General features: G+C 44.9%; 1 protein-coding gene across 2 annotated transcripts in view; it reads left to right on the forward strand.

Annotated features, from left to right (window-relative positions):
- The window catches only part of SETD4 (SET domain containing 4), a 120,278-nt gene extending 94,284 nt beyond the window's left edge, over window positions 1-25,994 (forward strand). The window contains exons 7-11 of one of the 2 annotated variants that reach the window (XM_078656897.1): window positions 684-858; window positions 2,922-3,003; window positions 11,143-11,223; window positions 13,416-13,539; window positions 25,676-25,994. In XM_078656897.1, the coding sequence (XP_078513023.1) occupies window positions 684-858; window positions 2,922-3,003; window positions 11,143-11,223; window positions 13,416-13,539; window positions 25,676-25,810 (597 nt within the window). In that variant the 3' untranslated portion in view covers window positions 25,811-25,994. Of the gene's footprint in view, window positions 1-683; window positions 859-2,921; window positions 3,008-11,142; window positions 11,224-13,415; window positions 13,540-25,675 lie in introns of those variants that run through there. The other variant, XR_013599783.1, reaches the window with a different exon arrangement.
- The last annotated feature ends 262 nt before the right edge of the window (window positions 25,995-26,256 follow it).

The raw sequence follows: 26,256 nt of genomic DNA on the forward strand, positions 1-26,256 counted from the left end.
AATTACAGCTAACCTGGAATGAGCTGCTATGTCAATTAGTGGAGGAGTGTGGCTCAATGGTTAGAGCGGCAGACCCTGATGCAGAGTTCTGGTCCGGGACCAGGGTTCAATTCCCGCCTCGGCGGGTCCTGGGCTCAATTTCCTCGGACCTGACAATTCTCGCCTCGGTGCCTATTCTAATCATGGGCCCCACGCTGCACCTCTGGGCAATAGCTTGCTTAACCTCCACACCGGCCCCAACAGCGCTAGGATGCCTGGCTTCACCCTGGGGGTGCCCAGGAGTGGACACTTCACAGGGAAAGGGTTCCACAGCGGTATAAGTAATAGCGCCAGGAAACCGCTTGGTGATAGTGCGCTCTACAAATACCTTGACATTTACATTTACATTTACGATTATATTTTTATTGCACTTCTATTTCTTGTCACTTCAGAAAGAATGTAATTGCGCTTCAGAAGTGTGATAACTGTGTATCTCTGCAGATCCTTTTCTTCTGCTTCCATTCACCCCTAAGCAGGAAATTCATGGTCTTCAACTTAGTTCACGTCCTCCAAACCCAAGCAGAGGAACCTTTGTGTGTATCGTTCTGTAGCTATCTTGATGCGATTAGACTTCTCCATTTGAAGTTCTGATATGCCATTTCACAGTTAAAGAGATGCTTCCTCCAATTCTTTGTTCTTTTTAGGTGGAAGCTGCCTTCAATCCAGAAAGCAGATGCTATGAAATTAGAGCATGCTCAAGCTATCGAAGATATGAGCAAGTCTTCATTTGCTATGGACCGCACGATAACCAGCGGCTGCTACTTGAATACGGATTTGTCACTGGTCAGAATCCACACTGCACAGTTTACATCCCTAAAGGTGTGAAGGTAGCTTTATTGTGATGACATTGATGTATCTAAATAGGTGTGAACATAACATTTTTAAGGTGGTCGAATATTTCCTTTGAGCAGAATAGTCCTGAAGAAGGGCTAGAAATAAATGGGTAGCAGCTTTAATCTTACTTTTTCCGGGAGTAATCCAGTGATCGTGCCACCTCTGAAAGGTTGAACTAATGGATCCCTGGATGCAGACCTTGACCTGTGGGAAATCTATTAAAACAGTGAATGTCAGAGTGGCTATATGTTTAAAACGTTTTATGGAGAAGTTGTACATAAGGGTAGTATGTGTAGGCATTCAGTGAGGAACCATTCAGTGAAGAATTATACGATTGTTTAAAGAGCGGTGAATATATGGACTTGGAATAACACAGGGTTCGGAGATACTTTAAAGTAGGATAGGTTAAACTCACAAGTCACTGGCTGCCAAGGCTTCTTTGGAGCCATTGTGACCAGCAAATGTTCAGGAAGGTTGGGTTCATGCCAAGCTTTCCGGAATACCACTGTGTAAATGATTTTCATTTAGATTCATTGTATGCACATATTCTGAAAATCTTTCATGGCTTGGTCGTCCTGGGTCTACAGCAGGAATCTCTGCCAACGGCTGCTGAAACTGGCATTTTACAACGGCGCTGTGCCCAGCTTCGCAACCCTTCCATGGCTAAATTTTTTAATGCATGCGATAATGGACCTCATTGTTAAAACTGGAGCAGCCCGGATAATGCACTGAATTGTAAAATATCAGGGGCACTATTTCAGATGAAATTCTGTTGGTGGTAATTGACCAGTTTGCCATCTCTACCACTCTGCTGGGCAGTTATGGCTGTGAAATTGAAATTCCCTGTTACTGCTAGCGTGCACGACGTACCACTGCTGGTAAGAATATACCACCAGCAGAACACCTATTTTACTTTTGATAATGGGGAAAGCCTGTGCTAATGCATTTACCATGATGCACTGGGCCAGGGACAGACTAGTTTGCATACAGCCAGGTTCTGAAACTGGGATGGTGCAATGAGCTAAAAAACGGTGTTGGATCTAGCCCTGATCTCTTGACTGGGTGAGAGTACTTTGCTTAATTCAGAGACTCTGTCCATCACCACCACTTATTGTAAATAATTTTGTCCACCCTAAGCGTGGAAGGGTATACTCAGATGTGAGTCCCTTGCTCATTGCACCATCAGGATTCAAGCAAGCCGGGCCGAAGACGCCTGAAATGGCAGAAACCGGTCCCCGGAAGCTTGTTTCCTTCCCAGTGTAAGAATTGGCTTTTGTAGTCTGGTCTGCCCTGTTCCCATGATGCACTGGGCCAGGGACAGACTAGTTTGCATACAGCCAGGTTCTGAAACTGGGATGGTGCAATGAGCTAAAAAACGGTGTTGGATCTAGCCCTGATCTCTTGACTGGGTGAGAGTACTCTGCTTAATTCAGAGACTCTGTCCATCACCACCACTTATTGTAAATAATGCATTTACTGGCAGAAATTATTTTGTCGCTAGTGGTAACCCTTGAGTGGTTGCAGAGGAACGTGTCTTACCACCAGCATAATTTACCACTTACCACCAGTGATAACATGACTGCCTTTTTCCAGATCGAGGTGCCCTTAACGTAAGCTTTTTGATCTGGTTTCTTTGTGGCGTGTCCTCCGCATTGCAGTTTCTCATTGCGTAGGACCCGCCATGACTGCGGGCCCCTCACCACGACTGCGGGCACTCCCGCCACAACTGCAGACCCTCGCGCCACAACTGCGGGCCCCCCTCCCACGACGACTGCCGAGACTTCCACATGAGTGCAGAGGCCCTTTGTGAATCAGGGCCTATGTGTATATATTTTATGAAATCATTATTTTATGCATTGGTACATGGGTCTTCAAGACCAGTGTGGTACATTGTTTGTTATACTCAGAGCTGCCTTATTTTAATATACCTTGTTCGATATATATGGATATAGACACTCCTGGCGATTCATTGGAAAGCCATAGATATTTTACCTGCAGTCCTCCAATTCTTTTTTGACTGTTGCTTAAAATCCCTTTTTATTTTGCAGATATTCTACTTCAACATTTCCCTAATGCAGATAAACAGAAAAATAAAAAGCTTTCCCTTTTGAAGGATTATGGCCTTTTATAGTAGGTGAATAGTAGGTGAATAATGTATATTGTGTTTATTTTATGTTTTCTTTTTAAAGTAACATGTGGGAGAGATTTCACGTCAGCTCTGTGCAGTTTTGCATGGTGATTTCTGCACAAATAATCCGTTTTAATTCTTGAATAGTACATGTTTATTTAACAGCAGATCGTAGATATAAAAAAATGAATCAATTTCTTCAACGCTGGTTGGTTAAAAGCAGTTTTATCTCTCATAACTTCTCGCAGTTGACTATATGCTGTCGTTGTGAGCTCTCACTGCAAAACTCTGGACTGTCACGACAGATAATTTTGACTACGTAGTACTTGTGCAAACTAATCAAATAAATGTGAGCCCTTCTCTTGGATGTATGGCTAGCGGCAATTTTTACACGTGGTTACGCTGCCACCTTGTGGACGCTAGTGGAAACAGTTTCTAAAATCGTAGGGAGCATTGGAACGCTGTACAATAATAACCATGGATGTTTGGAGACGACAAAAGAGACTATACATCAGCTTAGGGTTTACATTAAACACACAGTTGCATTACATATATAGAATGTTAGGCACAACAAGTTTAAAAGAGTATTCCAGAATGAAATGAATGAAAACAAATTTATATAGCGCTACTAAGCCCAATGGGCGTCAAGGCGCCTAACCAAATGAAAACTAGCTATTACAAATATACTCTCACTGTGGGTAGACCTTGATAAAGTACCAGGTTTTTAGCGCTAATGAAATGAAAACAAATTTAAATGAAAACATATTTAGAATCACCCCTAGGTGCCAACGCCGAGATTAGACCTCCGGCTCCTGGTTCCCCAGGTGGCCACCTAGGTCAAACGTGCCGAGTAAAATGCACAGTTCATCCATGAACCACTAACACCTGTGTATGTTCTCTGTCTCACCAAGAGCTTCCATTTTATTCAGCTATCTAGCCAGAGCGGGTGCTTTTGCAGGTTGTCCCTTTTTTCAGTGCCTTTCCAGTGCACGCTCCATGGTTTTAAGCTGGACTTTAAGTGGGGGGGGTCTGAGCCCCCCCCCCCCCAGTTTTTTGGCAGGCCTCAAAAGGGGGCTCTATTTTCGGGCCTCATAGGTAGGGTGACCAGACGTCTCGGTTTTTGTTTGGGGTTACTAGTGTGGGTAACATGTCTTGATAGTGAAAGACTGCCAATTTCGTTTTTCACTATTGAAAGGTTATCTTGCCCATAGGATAACAAGGGGAATGCTGTGTTACATGTTTACCTGTATATCTTCCCATAATGGCAAGATAGACATATGGAATCTGGTATCCATGAACTCAGAATTTAATAACACATCCTTTAGTGAAGATGTTTTTTAAATTCTAAGTTTGAAATAGCACTTTAAGAAAGTGGCTATTTTCCTGTTCAACCTTTCTGTGTGCCTCTGCCTGGTTGTGTATTGACTGTCTGGTTTGTGAGGGACAGTGGCTGGGGGCGGCTCCAGGAGGCTGTCTCTGTCAGCACAAGGCTGAATAGACCCATCTGCATGTAGAGTGGTGGGAGGAGTAGCAACTGGGTCTCAATAGGGCTGTGCCTGCCTGCCACAATGCTGGCTCCACCTCCTGCACACAATGCTAGTTATCTTGGTTTAGACCACGCCCCTACTTGGATAGGCCACATCCCTTTTAGGGCACCACCAGTTTTTTCCCCACTTAAAGCCCTGGTTTTAAGTGCCCACCAGTCTTACTTTGAGGGTGATGGTGCAGAAAGGACAGACCCAAGTGAGAGCAAAATGTCACTTTATTAGGATTGGTATGCAGCTAAACTTCATCAACATAAAAAAAAACAATGAACAACCACTGCCTAACTAATAGAATTGGTCAGCCTGCCCCCTCCCACCGTTAAACCTCCACAACCCCAAACGAAAGCTCCAAATATTGAGAAAGATCCTCCTTTCATTCCCCAGCGTCAGTCTCCTGTTCTCCTTTTGGCATCTCCTCCCCCCTCCCCACCCCCACCAAGGTCCCATCCTTCCTGCCTTGAGCGCAAGTCCTCTGCTTGTCTCCCACTGAGGAAAACCCCCGAACAGGCGGTTTTGTATCACTCCCTCCACCCCATAATATCTTACTCCATGTGGGAAACAACGGAATGTCACTCCAACACCTGCTTCTGTCACTCTGAAGAGAAGCAAGCTGTCGCCCAACTGCTGCCAAACATATCCACGTGGCTGTTGCCCCAACAGCCCCACCACTAACTACTACCACCTTCTGACTGCCAATTTTTTTCTAATTCCACCCATATATACAATAACTAACCCCCTAAGACCACAACATCAACTCATCTCCCTATTCACTTTACGTCAGGCTTTTTCAATAGCAGTATACTTAACTGCATCACACCATACTTGTCTGGCTACCAGTGCTGTCCAGAAAACATACACCCCGGCCATGACCTTCCCGTCACTTCATAGCCCTAATCAATGTAAGACCAGACAACTGCACCAAATCTTTCTCTCCACGGTGTATAAATAATATATTCAGGGCAGGGGCTCACTTTCATCAAATAACCACAGGAGCAGTTGTCCCCATCTAATTCCACTTGTTCCCCACCAATTAATCTGAAACTCTGTGGAGTTCTTTCCACACGCTGAGATTCTACCTGTTTTGCTGCCACAAACGAGTGACTGACAATCCATATAGAGAACAGAACCACATACGATGATGAAAACAAGAAGCACAGTAGTTTTCTGTTAATGAGTGATGATGAGGTGTTGGGAAGGAGAATGAGTGAATGGAGAATGAGTGAATCTGGAAGGGCTCCGAGAGAAGAGAAGTTGTAACTGGAGGAGACAACAGGGAACAATTGGTGCTGATGCAGGATGTCACACTGGACATTCATGGGGCAGCCGGAGCACCAAGATTTCGGAGTCCCTCTGAATATTTACTTGAATATGTAAGGTATTGTTTTTTTCTCCTCAAGATTTGTATCATTGGGTAAAATTACATTACTATGTGGATTTTCGTTTTTATAGTAGTTGAAGTTTGTGTTTTCTTATTTTTCAACTAGTATTATTTTTTAAATTATCATTTTTTTTCTATTTTATCTTTGTGTTGATTTCTAATTTCTGTGTTTACTTGTTTTTATAAAGAAGGTGGATGTGTATTAACTTGAACTAGCTGTTTTCAGAAAGTTAGAATGTGAATGTTCTTTTAGCAGGGAGTTTCCGAGAAGTAAATGATAGGCTGGCTGCTGCGGGAGCTCCATGAGGGTCCCCGTGAGCCGCCCTAGAGGCCAGGGATCTATGAGCCCGTTTGACTGCAAATGTAGATGAGAATGCATCATTCCAAAACAGCTCTTTTAGTAGACATTCGACATACTCATTCAGGGGGCCCTTGCTAATGGGCTCCGCCACTCCTGCTATGTGGATATTGTTTCTGCGGGATCGCGTCTCTAAATCCTCAGCTTTGGCGGCGACCTTTTTAAGTAGTCATTCTGTACACTCTAGTCGTTTAGCCATGGGTGGCTGCGCATTCTCTATCTCCGAAATGCGTGGCTCCGCCGCTTCAAGGCAGGTGCCCAGTGTGTCAAGGTGCGTGTCCATGGCCGTGAAGCTGGCCCACAGCTCCACCATAATAGCCCTGGTGGACTCAAAGGAGATTTGCCGCTGTTTCAGGTCTCCCATCCCCGTATTGCAACAGAGACAAGTATTGCGTTTAGGCAGGGCAGTCCAGGTTCTTCAAGCCGGGAGGGGGAGATGGGTTTACTTGTTGATACCAAATAAGGGTAATGGGAGCTTTGGGGTTAGTATCATAGAGGAGCGCAGTGGTGTCTATGAAAGGGGTCCCCGGGCACACATCCATGCAGGGCTCTGTGGTTGATGTCCCCGCTATCCAGTGATATGACTGTGCAGCTAAAAATTCCGGGGTGCAGCCGGTGTAGCGTGGGGCATCCGATCTTCACCTATGCACTTCAAAGGGGACCCAAGTCCTCAATGCAGTTAAGGCCTCAGTCTGCCAAAAGTAGGGGGGGGGGCACCAAGAAGAATACAGCCGTACCAGTGGCCCCAACCATGCCTCTCGCTGCAGCTCAGCACCAGGAGCCCATCGGTTTGTCGCCCCAGGGGCCCCACAGCTCGCCGGCATGGTGCACCACCGTCCGCAGGCACAGGAGACGCAGCAGCCTGAGTGCTGTAGGCCGCACCAGGACTAAGTCCCTGCCCACTGGAAGCTCGATGCGGCAGGCACAGGTCGCCTGGGAAGACTCACCGCCACGGCCTGGTACCCGGAATGAGCAGAAGGATACGCGCTCACTCATTTAGGCCCCGGGGGTACGCAGTGCCAGGGAGACACCCGGGGCATGCCACGCTTCTCGCAGCTTCACAGGCCGTACCAGGATTCAGGACCAGCCTATCGGGAGCCGGCATGGAAAATGGAGGCCGCCAGAGAGAGCTCACCATCGTGGCCTAGGGCCAGGAGTCAGCAGGAGGTGTTGTGCCTCAGGTCTCCTGCATCCTGGTGGCGATGAGACCTCTGGGTCTGGGGGCGTCAGCCACAGGTATTGTTGTCACCGGCAACCCCCACCGTCAGGCTCACCCGCAGCCCCTATCGCCGTGGAGCCTCCGAGTACCGCATCGGGTTGCCGCCATTTGTGTTTACTGCGCAAAGAGGCATGCAAGTAGCCCACCGTCAGCCCTCATGGGTCACCAGGGGATCGGTAGTTCTCGCACTCCACCGCCCATGCCATGAGGCCTGGCCTGGCGCTTGTGGATTAGGAGTGGCGGCTCCAGAGCTTCAGACATCTGATTCCAACAACAAGAACCTTCAACCTATTAGGTGTATTTTACTTAATACCAGGTCAATGGTCTAGCACAAACTTCACTTAGAGTGCCTGATCCAAGTAGAGAATCCGGACCTGGTTTTTCCCATACAAACGTGGGCAAATGAAAATAGACAAACTGGGTAGCTTTGGATTGAACCAGATCGTTTGCGAGCCAACACACCCTAGATGGCATTTTCACTAATAATTCACTCATAGAAGTCAAGACTGTCTTTCCCTTACCCTGGTCTGACCACTCAGCAGTACATTTTACCATCACGCCAGCAACCTCAAACGGTGGTCGCAGGAACAGACCCTCGGCCGTCCAATATCACGCCTGGAAGTCAGTTAGTAAAAAGGATCTAACATTAGCACTATGTGAAAGGCCCGTAAATCCTACTGATTCCAACCAAGCTGCAACAGTTTTTCATAACTGGCTTAATAGAGCAGCTAATATTGTGGCACCAGAAGTGACTAAGCATTCTCGAAGGAAATTAGCTTCGTCCCCTTGGTACTCGGCAGAACTTAAACAAGCTAAAATTAAATGCAGGCAAAAGGAACGCAACTGGAGATCAGAATATAGTAGCGTACAAAGGAAAGCTTATTGTGTAGCCTTAGATGGATATAGAACGGCGATTACACTAACTAAAACAGCTTACTTTACCACCAAAATCCAGGAGGCCACAAATTCCCCAAAAGAATTATTTCAATCGGTCTTAGCGCTGATGAAGTGTCCACGGGATGCAATGTTTTCGCTAGACCAAAACTTTATAGACAAACTGGCAGGTTTCTTTCAAAGCAAGGTTCAGTCTGTATACAACGACCTTCTAAAATCAGCCAAGGATGTAGGACGCAATAATCCAGGACAGCCTGAGAACAAGGTCTCTCACTGTTGCCTACTGCAGTTTCCACTATTGGGAGAGGAGGAAGTGGCTGACCTGCTGTTAAAGATCAAATCAGGCTCCCCCTTAGATCCCTGTCCACCGCATATATCGCATTTGGTTTTAGGTGAGATAAGTATACCACTGTCTTCCTTACTAAACCAAACTATAGCTTCAGGGGTCTTTCCTACTATCTGGAAAAAAGCTTGTAATCGCCCTCTTCAAAAAAAAAAACAAGCTGGATCCCGCAGATGAGAAAAATTACCGTCCCATCTCCTGCTTGCCATTACCTGCCGAGGGTTCTTGAGAAGGCTATGAACTCAGAATTAACAACTTATTTAGAGACCAATGATATTCTGTACTCTACTCAACATGATTTTAGATCATTACACTCTACTGAGTCAGCCCTAATTATGGCAGCAGAGGAAATACGCAAGGTGATGGATGATGGAGAAAGGGCTGCACTGGTCCTACATGATTTAACAGCAGCCTTAGACACTGTAAATCACATGGTACTAGTTCGAAGGCTACAGGAAATAGGTATCAGTGGTACAGCTCTTGCCCTCTCACCTCTTTCCTTTCATCCAGGGAACAGGTGATTCTTTGGGATGGCTATCAGTCGGAGGAATTCACACACCCCCGGTGGAGTGCCACATGGTTCGGCCTTGTCCCACACGCTGTTCAATATATATGTAGCCCCCTTGGCCAGATTGATAAAAAGTTACGGCTTTATGCTGGTGTCATACGCTGATAGCACGTAGCTTATAGTGTCTGTAACACAGTCAGTGGATGATCTATATATAAAACAAAACTGAATCAGATCTTAAAAGACTAATCTAACAGGATGAAATTTTGTGCTTAAAATGAATCGAAAAACTGTGATTGTGTTTTACTGGTTTTATCAAGTATGTTGTTTTAAAAAATCTTCTTTTACTCCGTTTTGTATTGCAATGGTTTTAATTAACTATGCTAAATAAAATTACTTACAGTGGATGATACGGCAGCCCAATTTTGCAGCTGCATCTCTGCCTTGATGGCCTGGATGAGTTCCAACTTTTTGAAACTCAACGCAGAAAAAACTGAGGTGGTAGAGTTTGGACAGAAAATTTCTGTGTGGAACCAAATATGGTGGCCTACTGCGGTTGGCATGTGTCTGACTCCGGTCAATAAAGCTAGGAACCTTTGTCTTCTCTTTGACAAGGATCTTACTTGGGCTCCTCAGATTATCCGAGTCTCATCAGCCTGCTTTTTCATGTTAAAGGGCTTGCAGAAGATTCTTCCATTTATCCCTTTCTCTATGAGGAAAACAGTGGTAGGAGCCATGGTTCTATCTAGAATTGACTAATACAATGCCCTATATCTGGGAGCAGGTGCAGCTCAACTCTCCAAACTCCAGTCAATTCAAAACACGGCAGCAAGAGTCCTGCTTAAACTACCTAAACACCATCCTACATCTAGCAGTTTAAAACAGCTTCACTGGCTTCCAGTGAGACGACGCATCGATTTTTAAAACACACTGTCTTGTGCATAAAGCCCTGTTTGGTGGTGCAGCGAAGGATGTTTAATCCTTGTTTGCTAGATCTGTACATCACGATCTTTAAGATCGTCTTCCCTTGGTTTGGTACAACTTCCAAGGATAAAGAAAGCAAGGTGTGGAGGGAAACGTTTTTCCTTCCTAGCATCCAAATTATGGAACTCACTGCCCACACATTTGAGACTCCAACCTAGTAGATCTGTGTTCAGAAAGGAAATTGAAACATGGCTCTTTTCCCAACCCTGAACATGTTGGTCATTGTCTCTGCACTTTCACTCAGCACCAAGACGCCTCGGCAGTAGTGCGCTCTATAAATACTTTCAGTCAGTCAGTCAGCTTCGGGGACGTGCGGCCAACTTGGTACACATCCAGGCCACGCCCCCGCCACACTGGGTTGATGAACAGTTCTGGCTCTCTGATGCATAGAAGGGACAGCTCTTCATTCTTTCCTGCCTTCCACCCTGGGTCTGGTTCACTTCCTCTTTATTGTGCACCTCGACCAGCTGGTTGCCATATTTTTGCAGCATGGAGCTGAGTATTGGATAGAGGTCATGTGGGGGTGATTTGATCCACAGGGGATACTACTTTCCTTGCAACACTTCACTTGGGTTCACACATATCCAATGCCCCTTCACTTATCCCATGCATTCTGTCGTATGTTTTACTGTGTGTGGTTGTTTGCAAAAAAACATAAATATTTTCAAGATATATTTTAGGCCAGATTCAGTTTATTTACACGTCAAGCTCATCCGGCTTTGTGTACATATGTCCTATGCCAAGGTTTTATATTATAAACCTATAGCTAATTGTGAAATCTCTGAGTAACTAATTGCAATCTACAGTTCTGAACTTTCATGCCAGAAACCAGTATGTTTGCTGTTCTTTTACTATTTTCTGTGCACATTTGTGCCAACAGTTTCACTTTATTTTTTTCCATTTTGGTTTTCAGCAACCTAACCTTTGGTTTGGATGGTCCTTCGTGGAAGTTCCTAGTGGCTCTCAGGTTGCTTTGCCTAGCAACAGAAGAATTGTAAGTTTTATGTTGTTCATAAAGTTATATTAATCTTGAACTCTTTTTACATTTTGTATTATCTTGGAGTTGCAAGTACATGCGTTATTTTATGTTAATATAATATATATCATGTACGAGTCATCCGGGGAGTGGTATCTCGGTGCAGAGCTAAAAACACAGTTGAAAGTGAAGCTGCAGAATTAAAAGAGCACTGTCTTAAGTAAGTTTCTAAATTGAGATGTTCACTGCACATTCGGATATGGAGGGGTAGCCTGTTCCAATACAGGAGGCTTAGGTAAGAAAAAGACCTGCTCCCTGTGCAGCCACTTCTGACCTGTTGGACCATCAACATAGCTTTATCACTGGATATTAACCCCTTGGCAGCGGCGGTAATTCCGCCGCGGCGCTGGGGGGGAAGGGGGGCCGCACGGCGCTGACATGCTGGTGATGGAACCACTCCGTCACCAGCCACGGGTGGGCTGTGCTAATGACGGAATGGTTCCGTCACGACCCCGCCCGCCTAATAGAACGCGCTGCGCAGGCGCGTAATCAAAGCCGCGCAGACGCGGCGGCTGGGCCGTGACGGAACCACTCCGTCATTAGCACAGCCTACCCGTGGCTGGTGACTGAGTGGGTCTGTCACCAGCATGGAAGGGGTTAGGAAGTCTGGCTGGGCAATAGAAGGTGAGCTTAGAGGCTAGGCAGCTGGGACCTTTAACTATAAGGGAGTGGTGTGTTAAGCAGCAGATGTTTAAAAATAAATCTCTTTTGGACCGGTAACCAATGGAACAAGTGCAGGAGGGGAGAGGATGCCACTCCAGAGGGGTGATTACAAATGAGATGAGCAGCGCTATTTTAAATATATTCTTAGAAAACTGGTAATGCAGCAGCAAATTGAGAGCCATTTAAAATATCTGTTATTTGATTGGTTGAACATTCAAAATGCTGTGCAATTGCTTCAAAATGTCAGGCATTTTTACGCAGACTGCGCCTTATTGTAGGTATTTTATAGCAATTTCTGTGCAGGAGCTTGTTTGAGTTGCTCCTTTTTCAGATTGACCTGAAGTGTTTGAACTGCAGCAAGTTTGAAAAACCTCTAAACAAATGAGCACAACAGAGTGTCACATCAGCGCGTCCTGTTGCTATAGCGGCATCTTTGTTTAATAAGCATTGAATAAGTCAAAAGGCATTTTATTTTTTGTTTAATGAGAGCACAAAGAAGCACACAATATAGTAGTACAAACATGCACACATAGACTCGTTCAATTCACATTCAATACATGTCTATCACAATGGGCCAACATGTCTTTATTTGGGAACCATTATTAAACTTTAGACTGATTGAAAACTATTGTAAGAAACTTTCAGCTTCCCCACAGGTCTCGCAGAACCCTCTCCACCCCATGCAGATCTCTACACCTTAATCCCCTTATTCTGAAGTAACTGGGACAATCCATATACCGCAACGGCACAGTCGCACTTTATTAACTGGTTCCCAGCTTTTGGAATCGGAATGGGGTTAGCATAGAGTTTTGGTCTTGCTCTCTGCAAAACCCACACATTTTTCCAATTTGCAAGTCTCTTCAGAATGGTGAGCTGAGTGGATTTATTTATTTGAAAAGTTTGATATATACGTGTCATCCGTAAGGGTATCAGAGCGCTGTACAAAGAAGCAAATACGATAAGCAGGTAAAGCGTAAATACTAAACATATAGGAAGTTAACATGCACAAATACAATCAACCGTGTGATACATATAAAGTAACACAATCGCATTGTTGAATGAGAGACCAATATTGTCGACAAGAAATAAAAGTTTGGTAACCCAGTTAGAGGGAACTGGCCACGGTGTTTTTGTTTTCCCTCTCCTTTCTGTAGAATAGCCTTTCCTAATTGGGAGACAAATTAATTTGTGTATCTAGAGTAACTCATTTTATTGATTAATTAAGAGGGTTGCTAACAGACTATAGTACTGATAAGCAGAATTACAGGACTAGCAATGTTCATTCTTGGCAACTCCTACATTACTCCTTCATACCCGACTTTTGGTGGCCCATTTGGTTGCCTTCCTAGTGAGCTAAATCTTTCACTCTTCACCTACGTTTGTCTCTTTAAGGTACTTTATTTATGTCCCTCCATGCCCAACTTCGGAAATGCGTCACCCTATTCACTTGATGTCTCTAAGTGCATGTTTTGTGTTTATGGTTCCAGCTTGTGCTGGAAAAAAGTCCTGCTTGGTGAGAGCATATCAGACAGAAATGAAAAAAAGGCTCTGGCGATTGCAACACAAATATGCATTCAGCTAATTGAAGAGACCTGCACTGCCATTGAGAAGGTAAGGACGTTGGGATCAAAGTATGCTATGACTGTGTCAAGTACTCTGCAAATTGTAAATCTGCTTCTTGCTTTTGGATTTGTGCATTAACTTGACCTCCACATCCGAAATTATGGTGCAACTTTTAGATATGATTACCTGCAGCCTTTAGAATCAGGAACTAACTCTTGGGTCAAGATACTGAAGTGGAAGTCGCAAAGGTTTCGAAACTAATGAGGGAAGTGTGTTGTACTTGCTTCAGTGCACTTCATCCTGGGGCAGGACCACTCTGACACTTTTCTAATCTATATTGTATTTTATTGATACCAAAATACAAGATTGTTGAGAAGGTGTATCCCTTCTGTTTAATCCGTATACAAGGTAACATGTTATAAGAACATATGTCCTCCCTTCTTTTTCATCAAATTTACTTCTTAACATTTTCTTTTCATAGCATTTGTTGTTTGGGAAGATCAGGAGCTCAGGACTTTACTGATGACAAAGTATATGGGTTCAGCTCCCTCTGCACATCTGTTTTGTTTGACACTAGAATCTGATTATCCCCTGTCCAGTTCTGTATGTACATTTTTTATCACAGCCAGTACCTTTTCCCCTTTATTACACTTATTAGTTGTAGTCGCATGTTGTACACAACTGTTTGTCTACTATTGTAACCTTGACTTTTCGTTAATGTTCATTTTTGGCATTTCATAACTTTATTGTTCAATTTGTTCAAATTGTTTTCCGGTTTTGCGGCGGAGTATTCCTTTCTCCCTTATGCCTCAGTTATTGGATCACACGCTGGTGGAGAGTGCCTTTGGGCCGTTTGTTCTCCTTCTCACTTATGCTTAGCTCCTCTGCTATCCAAAAACCTCTGTCCTCCTTCCCATTTGTATGTTTCTATTAACGCCTGATATTATTTTCCATTCTTTAAATCTTCATGATCTCAATTTAACCTTCTGGCAGAGGTCTTCAAACCTTTTTGTTCTAATCCCTCCTAAGAAAAAAAGGTTTTGGACACAGTCCCCCTTTCAAAACTTTATGTCAAGGGTTGGGAGAGCGGGAGAGTCAGGGCTGGGCACGGCGCTTATGGTATAATTTCAGGGGTACTTTTTTGTAGCGCATAATCCACACCAAATGTAAGACTTATAAATGCATCAAACAACAACAGAAAATGACCAAAAATAGTGATACCCATAATTAGGATGTTGTGCGCCCTTCACAATCTGCTGTAGTGTGATTCACCTTTCTCTACTATTTATAGCTGCATCCCTGTGAAAAAGGCTGCTTCCTCTGCCTCTTTCACCCCATCCCCATCATGTCAGGCCATTATTGCCAATCTTGAATCAGGCTCTCTGTCCCTTTCAGAAAATTCTCCAAAGTGATGCCCCCTATTTGCAACAAGAGTGCTCTCCGCCCTAACGCTTGCTAGTAAAGGGAATCCCCAAGCCACTTTCGTAAAGTAGGACAGTCATCCGTGTAATGCACTGGGTCCCTCCCACCTCAGGTACCAGTGTCACTGCATCTGGTTCACTAAAGATTGCTACTGATTTGCAAGCAGGCTATCTCCTCTGCCCTTTGTTAAAACATGGGATCCCCATTCTTTTGCATTCCACGGCCCGCCATCTCTGCAGCCCAAAAGAAGGTGTCTCCACTGCTTCCCCTCCCTTGTGCTATTGCTCTGAGGCCAAAGCAGCACTGGCACAGCAAGTGTGCAATAGACCCTAATGCAAACAAAAAAAGATGGAAAAACATCCATCATTGTGATTTAGTTGGCCCCTCACACTGGTGACCCATGGTGCCAATGCACCCGCAGCACCAATGAGACCAACAACCCTGCGACACAAGCTGTCCACTCTACTGGGCCACCACAACTAGGCCTGAGGCACACAGCAGGCTGTCTGCCCCACTGTGTTAAAAAAAAAAAAGTCAACACCCATGTCACCCCCCCTTTTGTGTGAACCTTATTTTGTTCAATGTGCAGCGAGGGTCATCTGGGCCCGAATGCTAGCAAGGAAAATCTGAAAGTGTGCGGGATCTATGAGACACTCATGCCCACTTAAAAAACAAAAAAAACAGACCTCATACTTTTGTTAAAATGTGGATCTTGGGGCATCTCTGGCTGAGAGTTAAGGGGACTCAGGGTTCAAGGTCTCCAGTGCGGTAAAGCCAAGAGAGGGACAGAGAGCAAAAGAAAAATGAAGCAGGCCTTGTTACAAGGGTGTTTGCTACCTGCAAGAAATGTTAATATGTTCAATTGCCTAATCATCACATGTAAAGGGTTCTTAGGAGCCAATATATATGCTTTAATTGAGCGAGTCCCTCTAAGCTTCATGGTGACCAAGATTTATTGGATTTGATAGGTAATGTAAGGGTGTTATCAACTGGTTTCTGCAATTCGTCCTATAAATAGACACACATTCAAATGTTGGCACTAGTTATAATGTGCTTACATAGTACTAAAATATATCCTATAATATCACTTGTTTTTACCTGAAACAGACATTTTGTTTCAGCCTACAATTTTAAAATAATTACGTACATACTTGCAGTGCTTTCTGTCACAGGCTGGGATCTGCAGGCGCTATAAATACAAAAGCCTCTATTCTCTTCTGCACCGACCAGCATTCAAATCTGTGACACTATGCTCACACACACAGACATCTGCAGTGATCACATTAGCCAATTGAGATTTCATGACAAATGTTGCATTTTCCCACAGTGTAGTATAACTTGCAATTAGTTTCTGTTTGAGGCGTGAGCTTTATATTACATGCTTTAACGTGACAAAACAAGGAAAAATAATTACAGAATGTCTTTAACCCTCCCACCACGCTAATCCCCGCCTTTACGGCACTTTGGGGCACATGCATCAACATAGACAATAGCGATTCTTTAATTGCGATTAGTAAGGAATCACAATTAAAGAATCGCTATTGCCTATGCATCTAGGAATCGCATACAATTTTGCGATTCCTACAAATTCCACAAATTGCGAGTCACAATTAAGGAATTGATTTCCATTCATTTGTTTTGGGCCCAGAGGCGCTTAGGAATAAATGGGAATTGCATGTGCAATTTGCGAGTACCCAATAGGGTGCAAGGGTTCCAAAAGGATACACTGTTTCACCCCTGAAATTACAATTTAACCACATGTTGAGAACACACATGCCCCAAGAAATTGAAAATTACCATCAAGTTCAGATTGATGGTAATTTGCGATTCATATTAGCGAAATCGCAAATTGTTTATTGCATTTAAGGAATCGCAATTTGCGATTCTTTAAATGCAATCGCAATTTAAGTAATCGCAAATTTAGTGATTCCTTAAATAGCGATTTTTGCATTTGGGATGATGCATCCCAAATGCAAAAATACCGGTTGCAAAGGGGCAGATTCTGCAACTCTGCCAGTTTGCGACTGGTTTTTAGGTTGATGCATGGGTCCCTTAGTCACATAGTTCCCATGCTTTACTTATGCAGTTTGAATGCTGCTTGTGAATGAAGACAGCCTGGAAATGCAACAAAGAAACAAGAGCGCCCTTCCAGTCCATCTTCATTTACAAGTCTATGCAGAGGGAATTGCGTCCTCACTGGGAATAGAACCACGTACCCCCAGGGAGGCATGCCCCACAGTTTCAAGAACTATATAAAACGCTATAGCAAAAGCACCTGTTCCACATATGGACACAAAGTAAGTACTTGTCTCTATTTTATGGCTAACTGACTCACTCTAAAGTAAATGGCGACAAACGTGTGTGTGGGAATCACCTTACAGAGAGGGCTGCTAGCATTGATTGCAAGTATGCACAAGCCCATGGTGTATCACTTTTGCTACTACCCATGGATGCCGGAAGTTTGGTTTCGGCTTCATGTCCCACAACCCAAAGGCATACATGAATTCATGTGGGGGTGCTTTGTCCCCCTTACATATTTTGCTGTTCACCTTATCCTATGCTATAAGTTGCTATTGCTATATAAAAAATGCAATAAATAAATAAATACTTGTTCCGCGCCGGGAAACCCTTTGTGGGTAGCTGTTGCGCGTAATAAATGCAATAAATAAATATGCTTGCAGGAGTCCCAAATACCTGTCTGTTGCCGGTGAGAATCCCATGTGCAAGTACACTCTGCCTCACATTTATCTGCAGTGTCTGGGTCCAATTCAGCTGATTATTCAAGCACCTAGAAGCATTAGTGATTAGTGCTCACTGATCTTCAGAATTTTGATAAGCCATGACTCACTCACACTGTAATCTCCGCTTGCTGAAGTAAAGTTCCTACTGCACAGCTGAACGTTGATGTCTCTCTACTAAGACCCTGAGGGATTAGATTAGATTAGATTTGAATTTGTAGAGCGCGAATTGCTGCCCGGAGGAGTCCAAGCGCTAAGAATACCGGGTCCCACCAGGGGAAAAACACAGAGGGGGCGGTGGGAAGTTTAGACTGGGTGGAATAGGAAAGTTTTTAATTGTTTGCGGAAGGTCGTAAGATTAGAGTTGGATCTTAAGTGCAGTGGAAGGGCGTTCCATGCTCTCGCCGCATTGTAGGAGAACGACCTACCTCCAGATCTGGATCTTCTTACTCTTGGAATGGCTGCTATGAAGGACTGGTTAGATCTTAGGTTCCTGTTGGGTTTGTAATGAAGGATTAAGTCCTGTGTAATCCTGGGGCCAGAGTTCCAGAAGGACTGGTGGGCTATGCACATGGCTTTAAACAGAACTCTTTGGCGCACCGGTAGCCAGTGGAGAGTAACTAGCCCGGACCTAACTGACTGTCTACGAGGGATGTCAAGTAACAGACATGCGGCGCAGTTCTGCATAATCTGCAGCCTTCTCAAGGTGAATTCTGTGGCGCCGAGGTAAAGGACATTATTAAAGTCAAGGCGGGATTGGATCAGGCCTTGTACCGCTGCTTGCTTGGCTTCCATAGGGAGGAGGGGGAGAATTTTCCTAAGCATTTTCATGATGCCGAAGCAGGTGGCAGAAAGTTTGGTAGCTTGTACGTCGAAGGAAAGAGATCTGTCCATCCATATTCCCAGGCTTTTAATGCTGTTTTTGGGGGTTGGTGGAGGGCCCATGCTGGGTGGCCAGAGGGTGGCCGGGAAGCTAGGGGCCGCGTTGCCGAGGACCATCAGCTCGGTTTTGTCCCCATTTAATTTTAAGGATGATTGGGACATCCAAGTCTTTACCTCCTCCAGACACTCTCTGAGTCCGCTCTGTACAGGTGGATTAGTCTCCTGTGTCAGGGAGACCACTAGCTGCGTGTCATCCGCGTAGGAAATGATCTTGATCCCGAACGGGCGGACGACATCAGCCAGTGGTCTCATGTACAGGTTAAAAAGTGCAGGGCTCAGAGAGGATCCTTGGGGCACGCCGCAGTTCAGAGGAATGCTGGTGAAGACCGAATCGCCATCGAATACCTGGAAAGATCTATCTTCCAGGAATGACCGGAACCAGGTCCACGCTTTACCCTTGATCCCGACCTGGGACAGGCGGTGCAGCAAGGTGACATGGCTGACCGTATCGAAGGCCGCACTAAGTTCAAGGAAGATCACTGCCACTGATCCTCCTTGATCTAGGATTTTCCTAGCCTCCTCGGTGACCATGAGGAGGGCGGTCTCGGTCCCGTGTTTAGGTCTAAAGCCAGTTTGAGTGGGGTCCAGAAGAAAGTGGGTTTCTAGAAAGTTGGTAAGTTGGAGATTTATGTATTTCTCCGGGACCTTGCTTGCCCAGGGGAGCAAGGATATTGGGCGGTAGTTGCTCATATCCGTGGGGTCTAGGCTCGGTTTCTTCAGCAGGGCTTTCACCATGGCTTGCTTCCAAACTATAGGAACTATGCCCGTGGAGATGGAGGTGTTTAGGACGTCCCTTAATATGGGTAGGGTGGTCTGTAAGGCCGCCATTATTATCTCTGGGGGGGCTGGGTCATTAGGGGAACCAGATTTGACTTAGCGTGCCAGAGACTCCAGCAAGGCAAGTTCCAGTGGAGGAAAATGAGACAACGTGGGTGGCTGTAGATTATGGACTGAGTCGGTAGGATGTAGGGAGGTAGTGGGAGGAGGGGAATTGTTCAGGGGGAAGGCCGAGTAGATGGAACTGATTTTCTGATGGAAAAATTCGGCAACTTTATTGCAATGGGAGGTGGGTTTGTCCATCGGTAGGCTGGGCGGAGGTTTAGCTAGCTGTTTTATGATTTTGAAAATTTCCTTCGGTTTGGATTTTGCAAGAACAATTTTCTCCGAGAAGTAGGCGGCCTGGGCTTCTTTGATCAGACTTTTGTAGTCGCTAATGGCTTCTCGGTAGAGTATTTTATGTTCCGATGAGTAGTCAGTTCGCCATCGTCTTTCGTATTTCCTACAGCACCGTTTTTTGTCTCTCAGATTCACCGTGTACCACGGGGCAGTTTTATGGAGGCGTTTAAGCGTGATTTTCTTTTTCGAAAGGGCAATATCGAGAGATTGGGAGATCCAATTAACGTAAGCCTGGTTGGCTGGATCGGGGTTGTCGGCGATCAGGGGTCGGCTCTTTATAAGTGTATTAGTCCAGTTATCAATCATCAGCTGGGGCCAGGCTCTCTTGAGTCTTGTGGTGGGGGTAGGTTCGGGGGTTTAGGGATAGTCCAGTTGATGGGGATCAGGAAATGATCCGTCCAGGGGAGGGGGTTAGGGGGACTAGTTAGGAGGTCGATGCAGTTGCTAAAAACCGGGTCAAGCAAGTGGCCCTTTACATGTGTGGGCAGAATGACCCGTTGTGAGAGCAGCAGAGCTGCTAGGTCGCCTGTTAAAATCGAAGCAGTGAGGTCAGAGGACGAGTCAAAGTGAAAGTTAAAATCACCTAGCAGGATGAAGTTGGATGAGGAATTAATACGTTCGGCTACATTTGCGGGTAGACTGACGTGGAACTGCCTAGGGGGTCTGGGGGTCGGTAGATCAAGGTGCCTGAAAGGCACTTATTAGGGGACAGTTCGATATTAAAGGTTAGGCTTTCGCAGTCTAGAATGGTTTCGGCGGCCACTCGGCAGTTGAACTGTTCTTTATATATTATGGCTAGGCCTCCTCCCCTCCCTTTTGACCGGTCCTGGTGCAGGATTTGAAAGTCTGCAGGAAGCGCAGCTATTATGGCTGGATCGGCTTCCGGGAAGAGCCAGGTTTCTGTTAGGAACAGAATGTCGGGTGAATGTTCTTCTATTAACAGCATTATTTCGGCTGTATGTTTGGGGAGGGAGCGGCAGTTCAGCAAGAACATCCGGAAATTGTGAAGCGGTTTGGGGGTTGTAGTGGGTTTGAGGGGTTTGTGGCAGTCTGGACAGAGTTGGGGTAGGTTGTCAGCGGGGTATCTGTGACAGCTGTGATTGTCCGTGGGGGCCCTCAGACTATGAAGGAGGGCCGCACTGTAGAATATGCGATCGGTTGTTCGGGGCACAAGGGTTCTGGCCCTTGGCCCGAACTCGGCGCGGACGAGCGCAGACGAGCTTGCCTTATGCGCGCCTTTGGCGCGCGTTCGTCGCGCCCGCTGCGCTTCCTGTGCATGCACATATTTATTGGGGGGATTGGGGGGCGTGTCCCTCGCTTCCTCGTGGCCGATGGCGGCTGAGGAGGGCTCTTTCAGGCACTCCCTCTGAGCGCTAGCTCCGCTCTGGGGTATGCTTCAGTGAGGAAAGCAGGTAAATACAAAGTTTAAAAACAGATTAAAAGCAGTTTTTTTTAAGTCTGTGCAAATCAGCAAATTAGCGGCGTTTCCTCTCCCGGCTGTGCCTCAGGAGGGATGTGGTATTCTGTGCGCTTGAGAATCAGCGCGCTATATATAGCGAGATAAGTGGGCGTGGCTTTGAGGGGGGTGTGTCCCTCGCTTCCTCGTGGCCGATGGCGGCTGAGGAGGGCTCTCTCAGGCACTCCCTCTGAGCGCTAGCTCCGCTCTGGGGGATGCTTCAGTGAGGAAAGCAGGTAAATACAAAGTTTAAAAACAGATTAAAAGCAGTTTTTTTAAGTCTGTGCAAATCAGCAAATTAGCGGCGTTTCCTCTCCCGGCTGTGCCTCAGGAGGGATGTGGTATTCTGTGCGCTTGAGAATCAGCGCGCTATATATAGCGAGATAAGTGGGCGTGGCTTCGAGGGGGGCGTGTCCCTCGCTTCCTCGTGGCCGATGGCGGCTGAGGAGGGCTCTCTCAGGCACTCCTTCTGAGCGCTAGCTCCGCTCTGGGGGATGCTTCAGTGAGGAAAGCAGGTAAATACAAAGTTTAATACAGATTAAAAGCAGTTTTTTTAAGTCTGCAAATCAGCAAATTAGCGGCGTTTCCTCTCCCGGCTGTGCCTCAGGAGGGATGTGGTATTCTGTGCGCTTGAGAATCAGCGCGCTATATATAGCGAGATAAGTGGGCGTGGCTTCGAGGGGGCGTGTCCCTCGCTTCCTCGTGGCCGATGGCGGCTGAGGAGGGCTCTCTCAGGCACTCCCTCTGAGCGCTAGCTCCGCTCTGGGGGATGCTTCAGTGAGGAAAGCAGGTAAATACAAAGTTTAAAAACAGATTAAAAGCAGTTTTTTTAAGTCTGTGCAAATCAGCAAATTAGCGGCGTTTCCTCTCCCGGCTGTGCCTCAGGAGGGATGTGGTAGGGAGGAAATAAGGTCTATGATCCTCTGACTGCTCTGATGTTTCTGTCCCTGGTTGCGGCTGCCTCGCATCGTTGGCACTGGATGGTTGGGCTCCACGATTCTGGAGATATCCGCTGTGTTCTGCAACACTCTACTAAGATTTAGATCTTATTGGTGATGACATGGCATTGAGTTCTGGACTAAGCAAGCAAGCATGATTCCCTCATTTTCTCGCCTCAAGTTCACGGGCATATCTGCAAATATGATGCTGTTTTCTTTAGTCTTCCCTCTGTGCAAGAGAAGGGAAGATCCTCTTTTCACTGACACGACAGAAAGGGGTTGTTCAGTGCCCATGTGCTTGCATGTCCAGTAGCCGCCACTAGCCATTTTGGAAGTGTATTTCCTTTACTTTCAAGATGACCGACAAAGATTTTTTCATTCTCTCAAGAAGGCCACTAAGTTTCATCATACTATGTTGTGTTAATCAATGTGGCTACAATCTTCAGAGTTCAGAAAATACTATCATTTTAACATTGCTGCCCCATTGCGCAACTCCACATGGTAGCCATCTTAAACATATAGCAGATATTTTTTCTCAGAAGCCAGCCACTGCTGTAGGGTTTGCCAGTACCAGCGCACTTTTAGAATCTCCAGGCATTGGCAAAACCAATAGTGGCAGCTAGCATAAGACAGGACATTGTTGGAGAAGGAGGGAGCAAAAGCCAGGGCGGCTACAGAGCGGTAGAGGAGGGAGAGCGAGATATAGCAGGACACCGAGTTGGTGTTGACAACTTGAAGGTAGAGTGGGAGGAGATAAACTGACTGGGTATATGGAGAAGAGAGGTAATGAGCAAAAGCGTGCTCCATGTATGGCGTCGGGAAGCAAGCAAAAGATAGGATCTGGACTTGCACACCTATGGAAGTCAGAACTGGAAATGAAAGTTTAAAGTGCAAACAAAAGAACCATGATGTCAACAGTGAAATAATACAACTAATTTAGTCAAAAGCAATAGTAAAGAGGGGATGCTCCTGGGGCAAGACTAACTCAAAACAAGCATTTGCAATGCAATCGGTCTCGCCTTTGGGACCTTAAATGTATTTAGCTATGCAGCACATTATCCTGGGTGCTGAAACAGCTACTGTTCTTTAACATGGAGGGAAAGTAAGCACCCAACTGCGTGACACGCCAGGTATGGCAACACATAGAGAGAAATATTGCCTTTCAGCGGGAAATGGTATAGTTCAAATCTTTTAATATAAAAGCAGGGCCTTCGGTGGTCATATCACTTGAAATACAAGATTTGAAAAAAGTATTTTAGTCTACGGGTGCTCGTGGAGGACAATTTCTATGGACTGGAATCTAGAGAATGCTAAAGTAATTCTGCTATTTCACTGATCTCTGCTAGTCGATTTCTATCAAGAAAGTTAAATAGAGGCAGTTGCCAGATTATTATTATTATTTTTTAAAGTCCTGTGGCAGACACCAATTCTGGTATTCTACTGACCTCTGCTGGTCGTTTTCTATCAAGACAATTAAATAGAGGCAGTTGAACAGAAAAAAAGTCCCTAAGCAGAATCAGACAAGTCCTAGGGCTGATCTAGAGAGCCCACAAAGTACATACACTAATAAGTATATACTATAGTATATTTACTATAGTATATACTAATGTATATAGAAGAGGTCTCGAATGCTCGACCTAAAGAAAGGGAGGAAAGCCATCAAATCAGGTAGAGGGATGAGATAAACAAGAAAGCCTTCCCAAAACCCACACATGGTGTATTCTATTCTATGCAATCCGGTGTTCATTAGACTGCTAAACGCTACTGTAGCAAGATACCAAACATAAAAACAAGTTTATCTCATTAATTCTATTGCACTTATTCCTCATCCCAGGGGGCTCTTTTTGCTGTATTGGTACCATCACTTCTGGGACCTCAGATGCTCCTTGCACTTGATCTTGTGACAGTGCAATCACAAGACTCCCAGGATGCTTGGTGGCACACAAGGCGCAACCCACAACCTGACACTTGTAGAACACCAAATATATAAGCATGGGACATAGAGGAAAATAATATTGTATTGCAGAGGTTTTCCTCCATAGCACACTACTCCTTTTGCCTCCTCTCATTTCTAAATACTACATAGTACCCGTCTTCGTAGATTGCTGAGAAGTGAGTACAAATACCATCTCACGTGGAATGAGATAGTTGTGCATTCAAAGCCTGGGTTCAATTTAAAATCTAAATCTCATTTAGGTACATGATTAGTTGCCATTGAAATGCTTGCCAAACAACAAAGTAACACATAGTATACATATTTGTCAGAATGTTTATTTTATTGCTGGCTATGCTGTGCACATGTGGCTTCTCTTAATATTTTTAAAGGAAAAAATACAGCGAGCACGAATGAGAGTTTTAGTTTTCTGAATTCCCACTATTCAGCTTTTTACCCATGTACATCAGTGAACCACCCACAGCCCTGTCTATCTTTAAAAGGCGCCGGCCTGTTGGGTGATCTCTTGCTCTCTAGGTAGGCAAGCATGCCTTTGCCTCTGCTGAAGACACAAGCAGTGCAATGCAACGCAACATAATACAGTATAATGCAATACATTAACTCCTCATTGGCTTGACTATGACACATAAGCATTGCCAAGCGCGCTTGTCTTGAGACCTTTTGCATGTCGACTGACCTATATGGAAATTGATTTAATTGTAAACTTGTGAGAACTGGGCAGAAACAGTCAGTTCATGTCAGGCATGTGAGTAACTCTGCACTGTCACTGTTTCTGAGGCACCAGATTACTCAGAGATTGCCTCTTTTTCCTTCAGGTCAGTTCGCGTCTTCGTGCGATCATCCCTTCAGCACCTAAAACAACTTCATTGAATATGAAATTTATGCCCATCAGTCAGCAACTGTGGTTGGCAGCATTTAGTGGTTTGACACCTACCTACCCTAGTGAAGTCCAGTGGCTGCAAGGACTCAATGTGCTGAACCTTCACACAGACAAAATAGCAAGATGCTCAGTGCTGCTCATGGAAGAACTGAATAATTAAAGACTTGGGGGCATGAGGGCTGGGCACATCCTGCCCCCATTTCATCCAGGTCAATGCTCTGCAGCTAGCCTTGAAGTTCATCTTAGACTGTCCCTCAAGAACAATTCCTACTTTTCTGCTGAGCTCCCACATTAGTAGCTTGAAAAAAGAACATTTCATGGGAAGAGTTGAGGATTTTATATTTCTGTGCTCTTTTCACCATCAATGTAAAGTAGAGACTTCCCTTTCATCGAGCTGAAAAAAAGAGCTTTGTTTCATTGTGGGGAGCAGTTTTCCCAGCCTGTGTAGGAACATATCGACGTGGATGTTGGCCCTGCTTTATACATAGAGGTAGGGCCTCATTTACCCCTGGGATGGCCTATACTTTACCTTCATTAATTAAAAAGAAAACAAAATCACTATTATAAGGAGGCATCAATTTGAACACTACTTTGTGAGCAAAGATATCAATCACAATGTACGTCAATGTAATATTTGTATTCATACCTGTCAATGTAACATTTGTTTTCCTTTTACAGATTTCCAATATGAAAAGTGATAATTTGGGTTTGGAGGACCAGCTGGGGTTGGTGGAAGCATTGAGATTAGAAGATCTAAGCGTTCTTCAAGGTTCAAGAGAAATTCTGGAGAGTTTGAAGAATGCTACGGACTAAGACTTTGACTTTTTCTAAATTAATGTATTTTAAATGTAACTTAAACTATTGCATTTTTCTATCCCAAACGAAACTACGTCATCTGAAGTATGCAGTCTAAATTCTTCTACATTTCAGGTTTTTATCTCTTATTTAAATATTTATTTTTGTCTCATCTGAAGACAATAAAATGATAAAACAAAAATATTTTTGTACAGGAGCATTTATCAATCGAAATGGAAAATATGCCATCATGAACCAGACTGTTTTCTCATCACACAGTTAGCCCTGACCTTGTGGAAGAGGCTACGAGGGCCAAGTTTTTCCAGAATAGGTTAAACATCTTGTGATTTTGGTTTTGCTTTGTTTGAACAAAGCCAGTATCCTGTGAAATTGGCTTGGTGACCCATAGAAGATTGTGATGGACTTAACACGCATACAGGCAGTACTCAGGACAAACTGGATAA

The sequence above is a fragment of the Lissotriton helveticus genome, chromosome 8 (assembly GCF_964261635.1).
Source record: "Lissotriton helveticus chromosome 8, aLisHel1.1, whole genome shotgun sequence".
Classification (NCBI taxonomy): domain Eukaryota; kingdom Metazoa; phylum Chordata; class Amphibia; order Caudata; family Salamandridae; genus Lissotriton; species Lissotriton helveticus.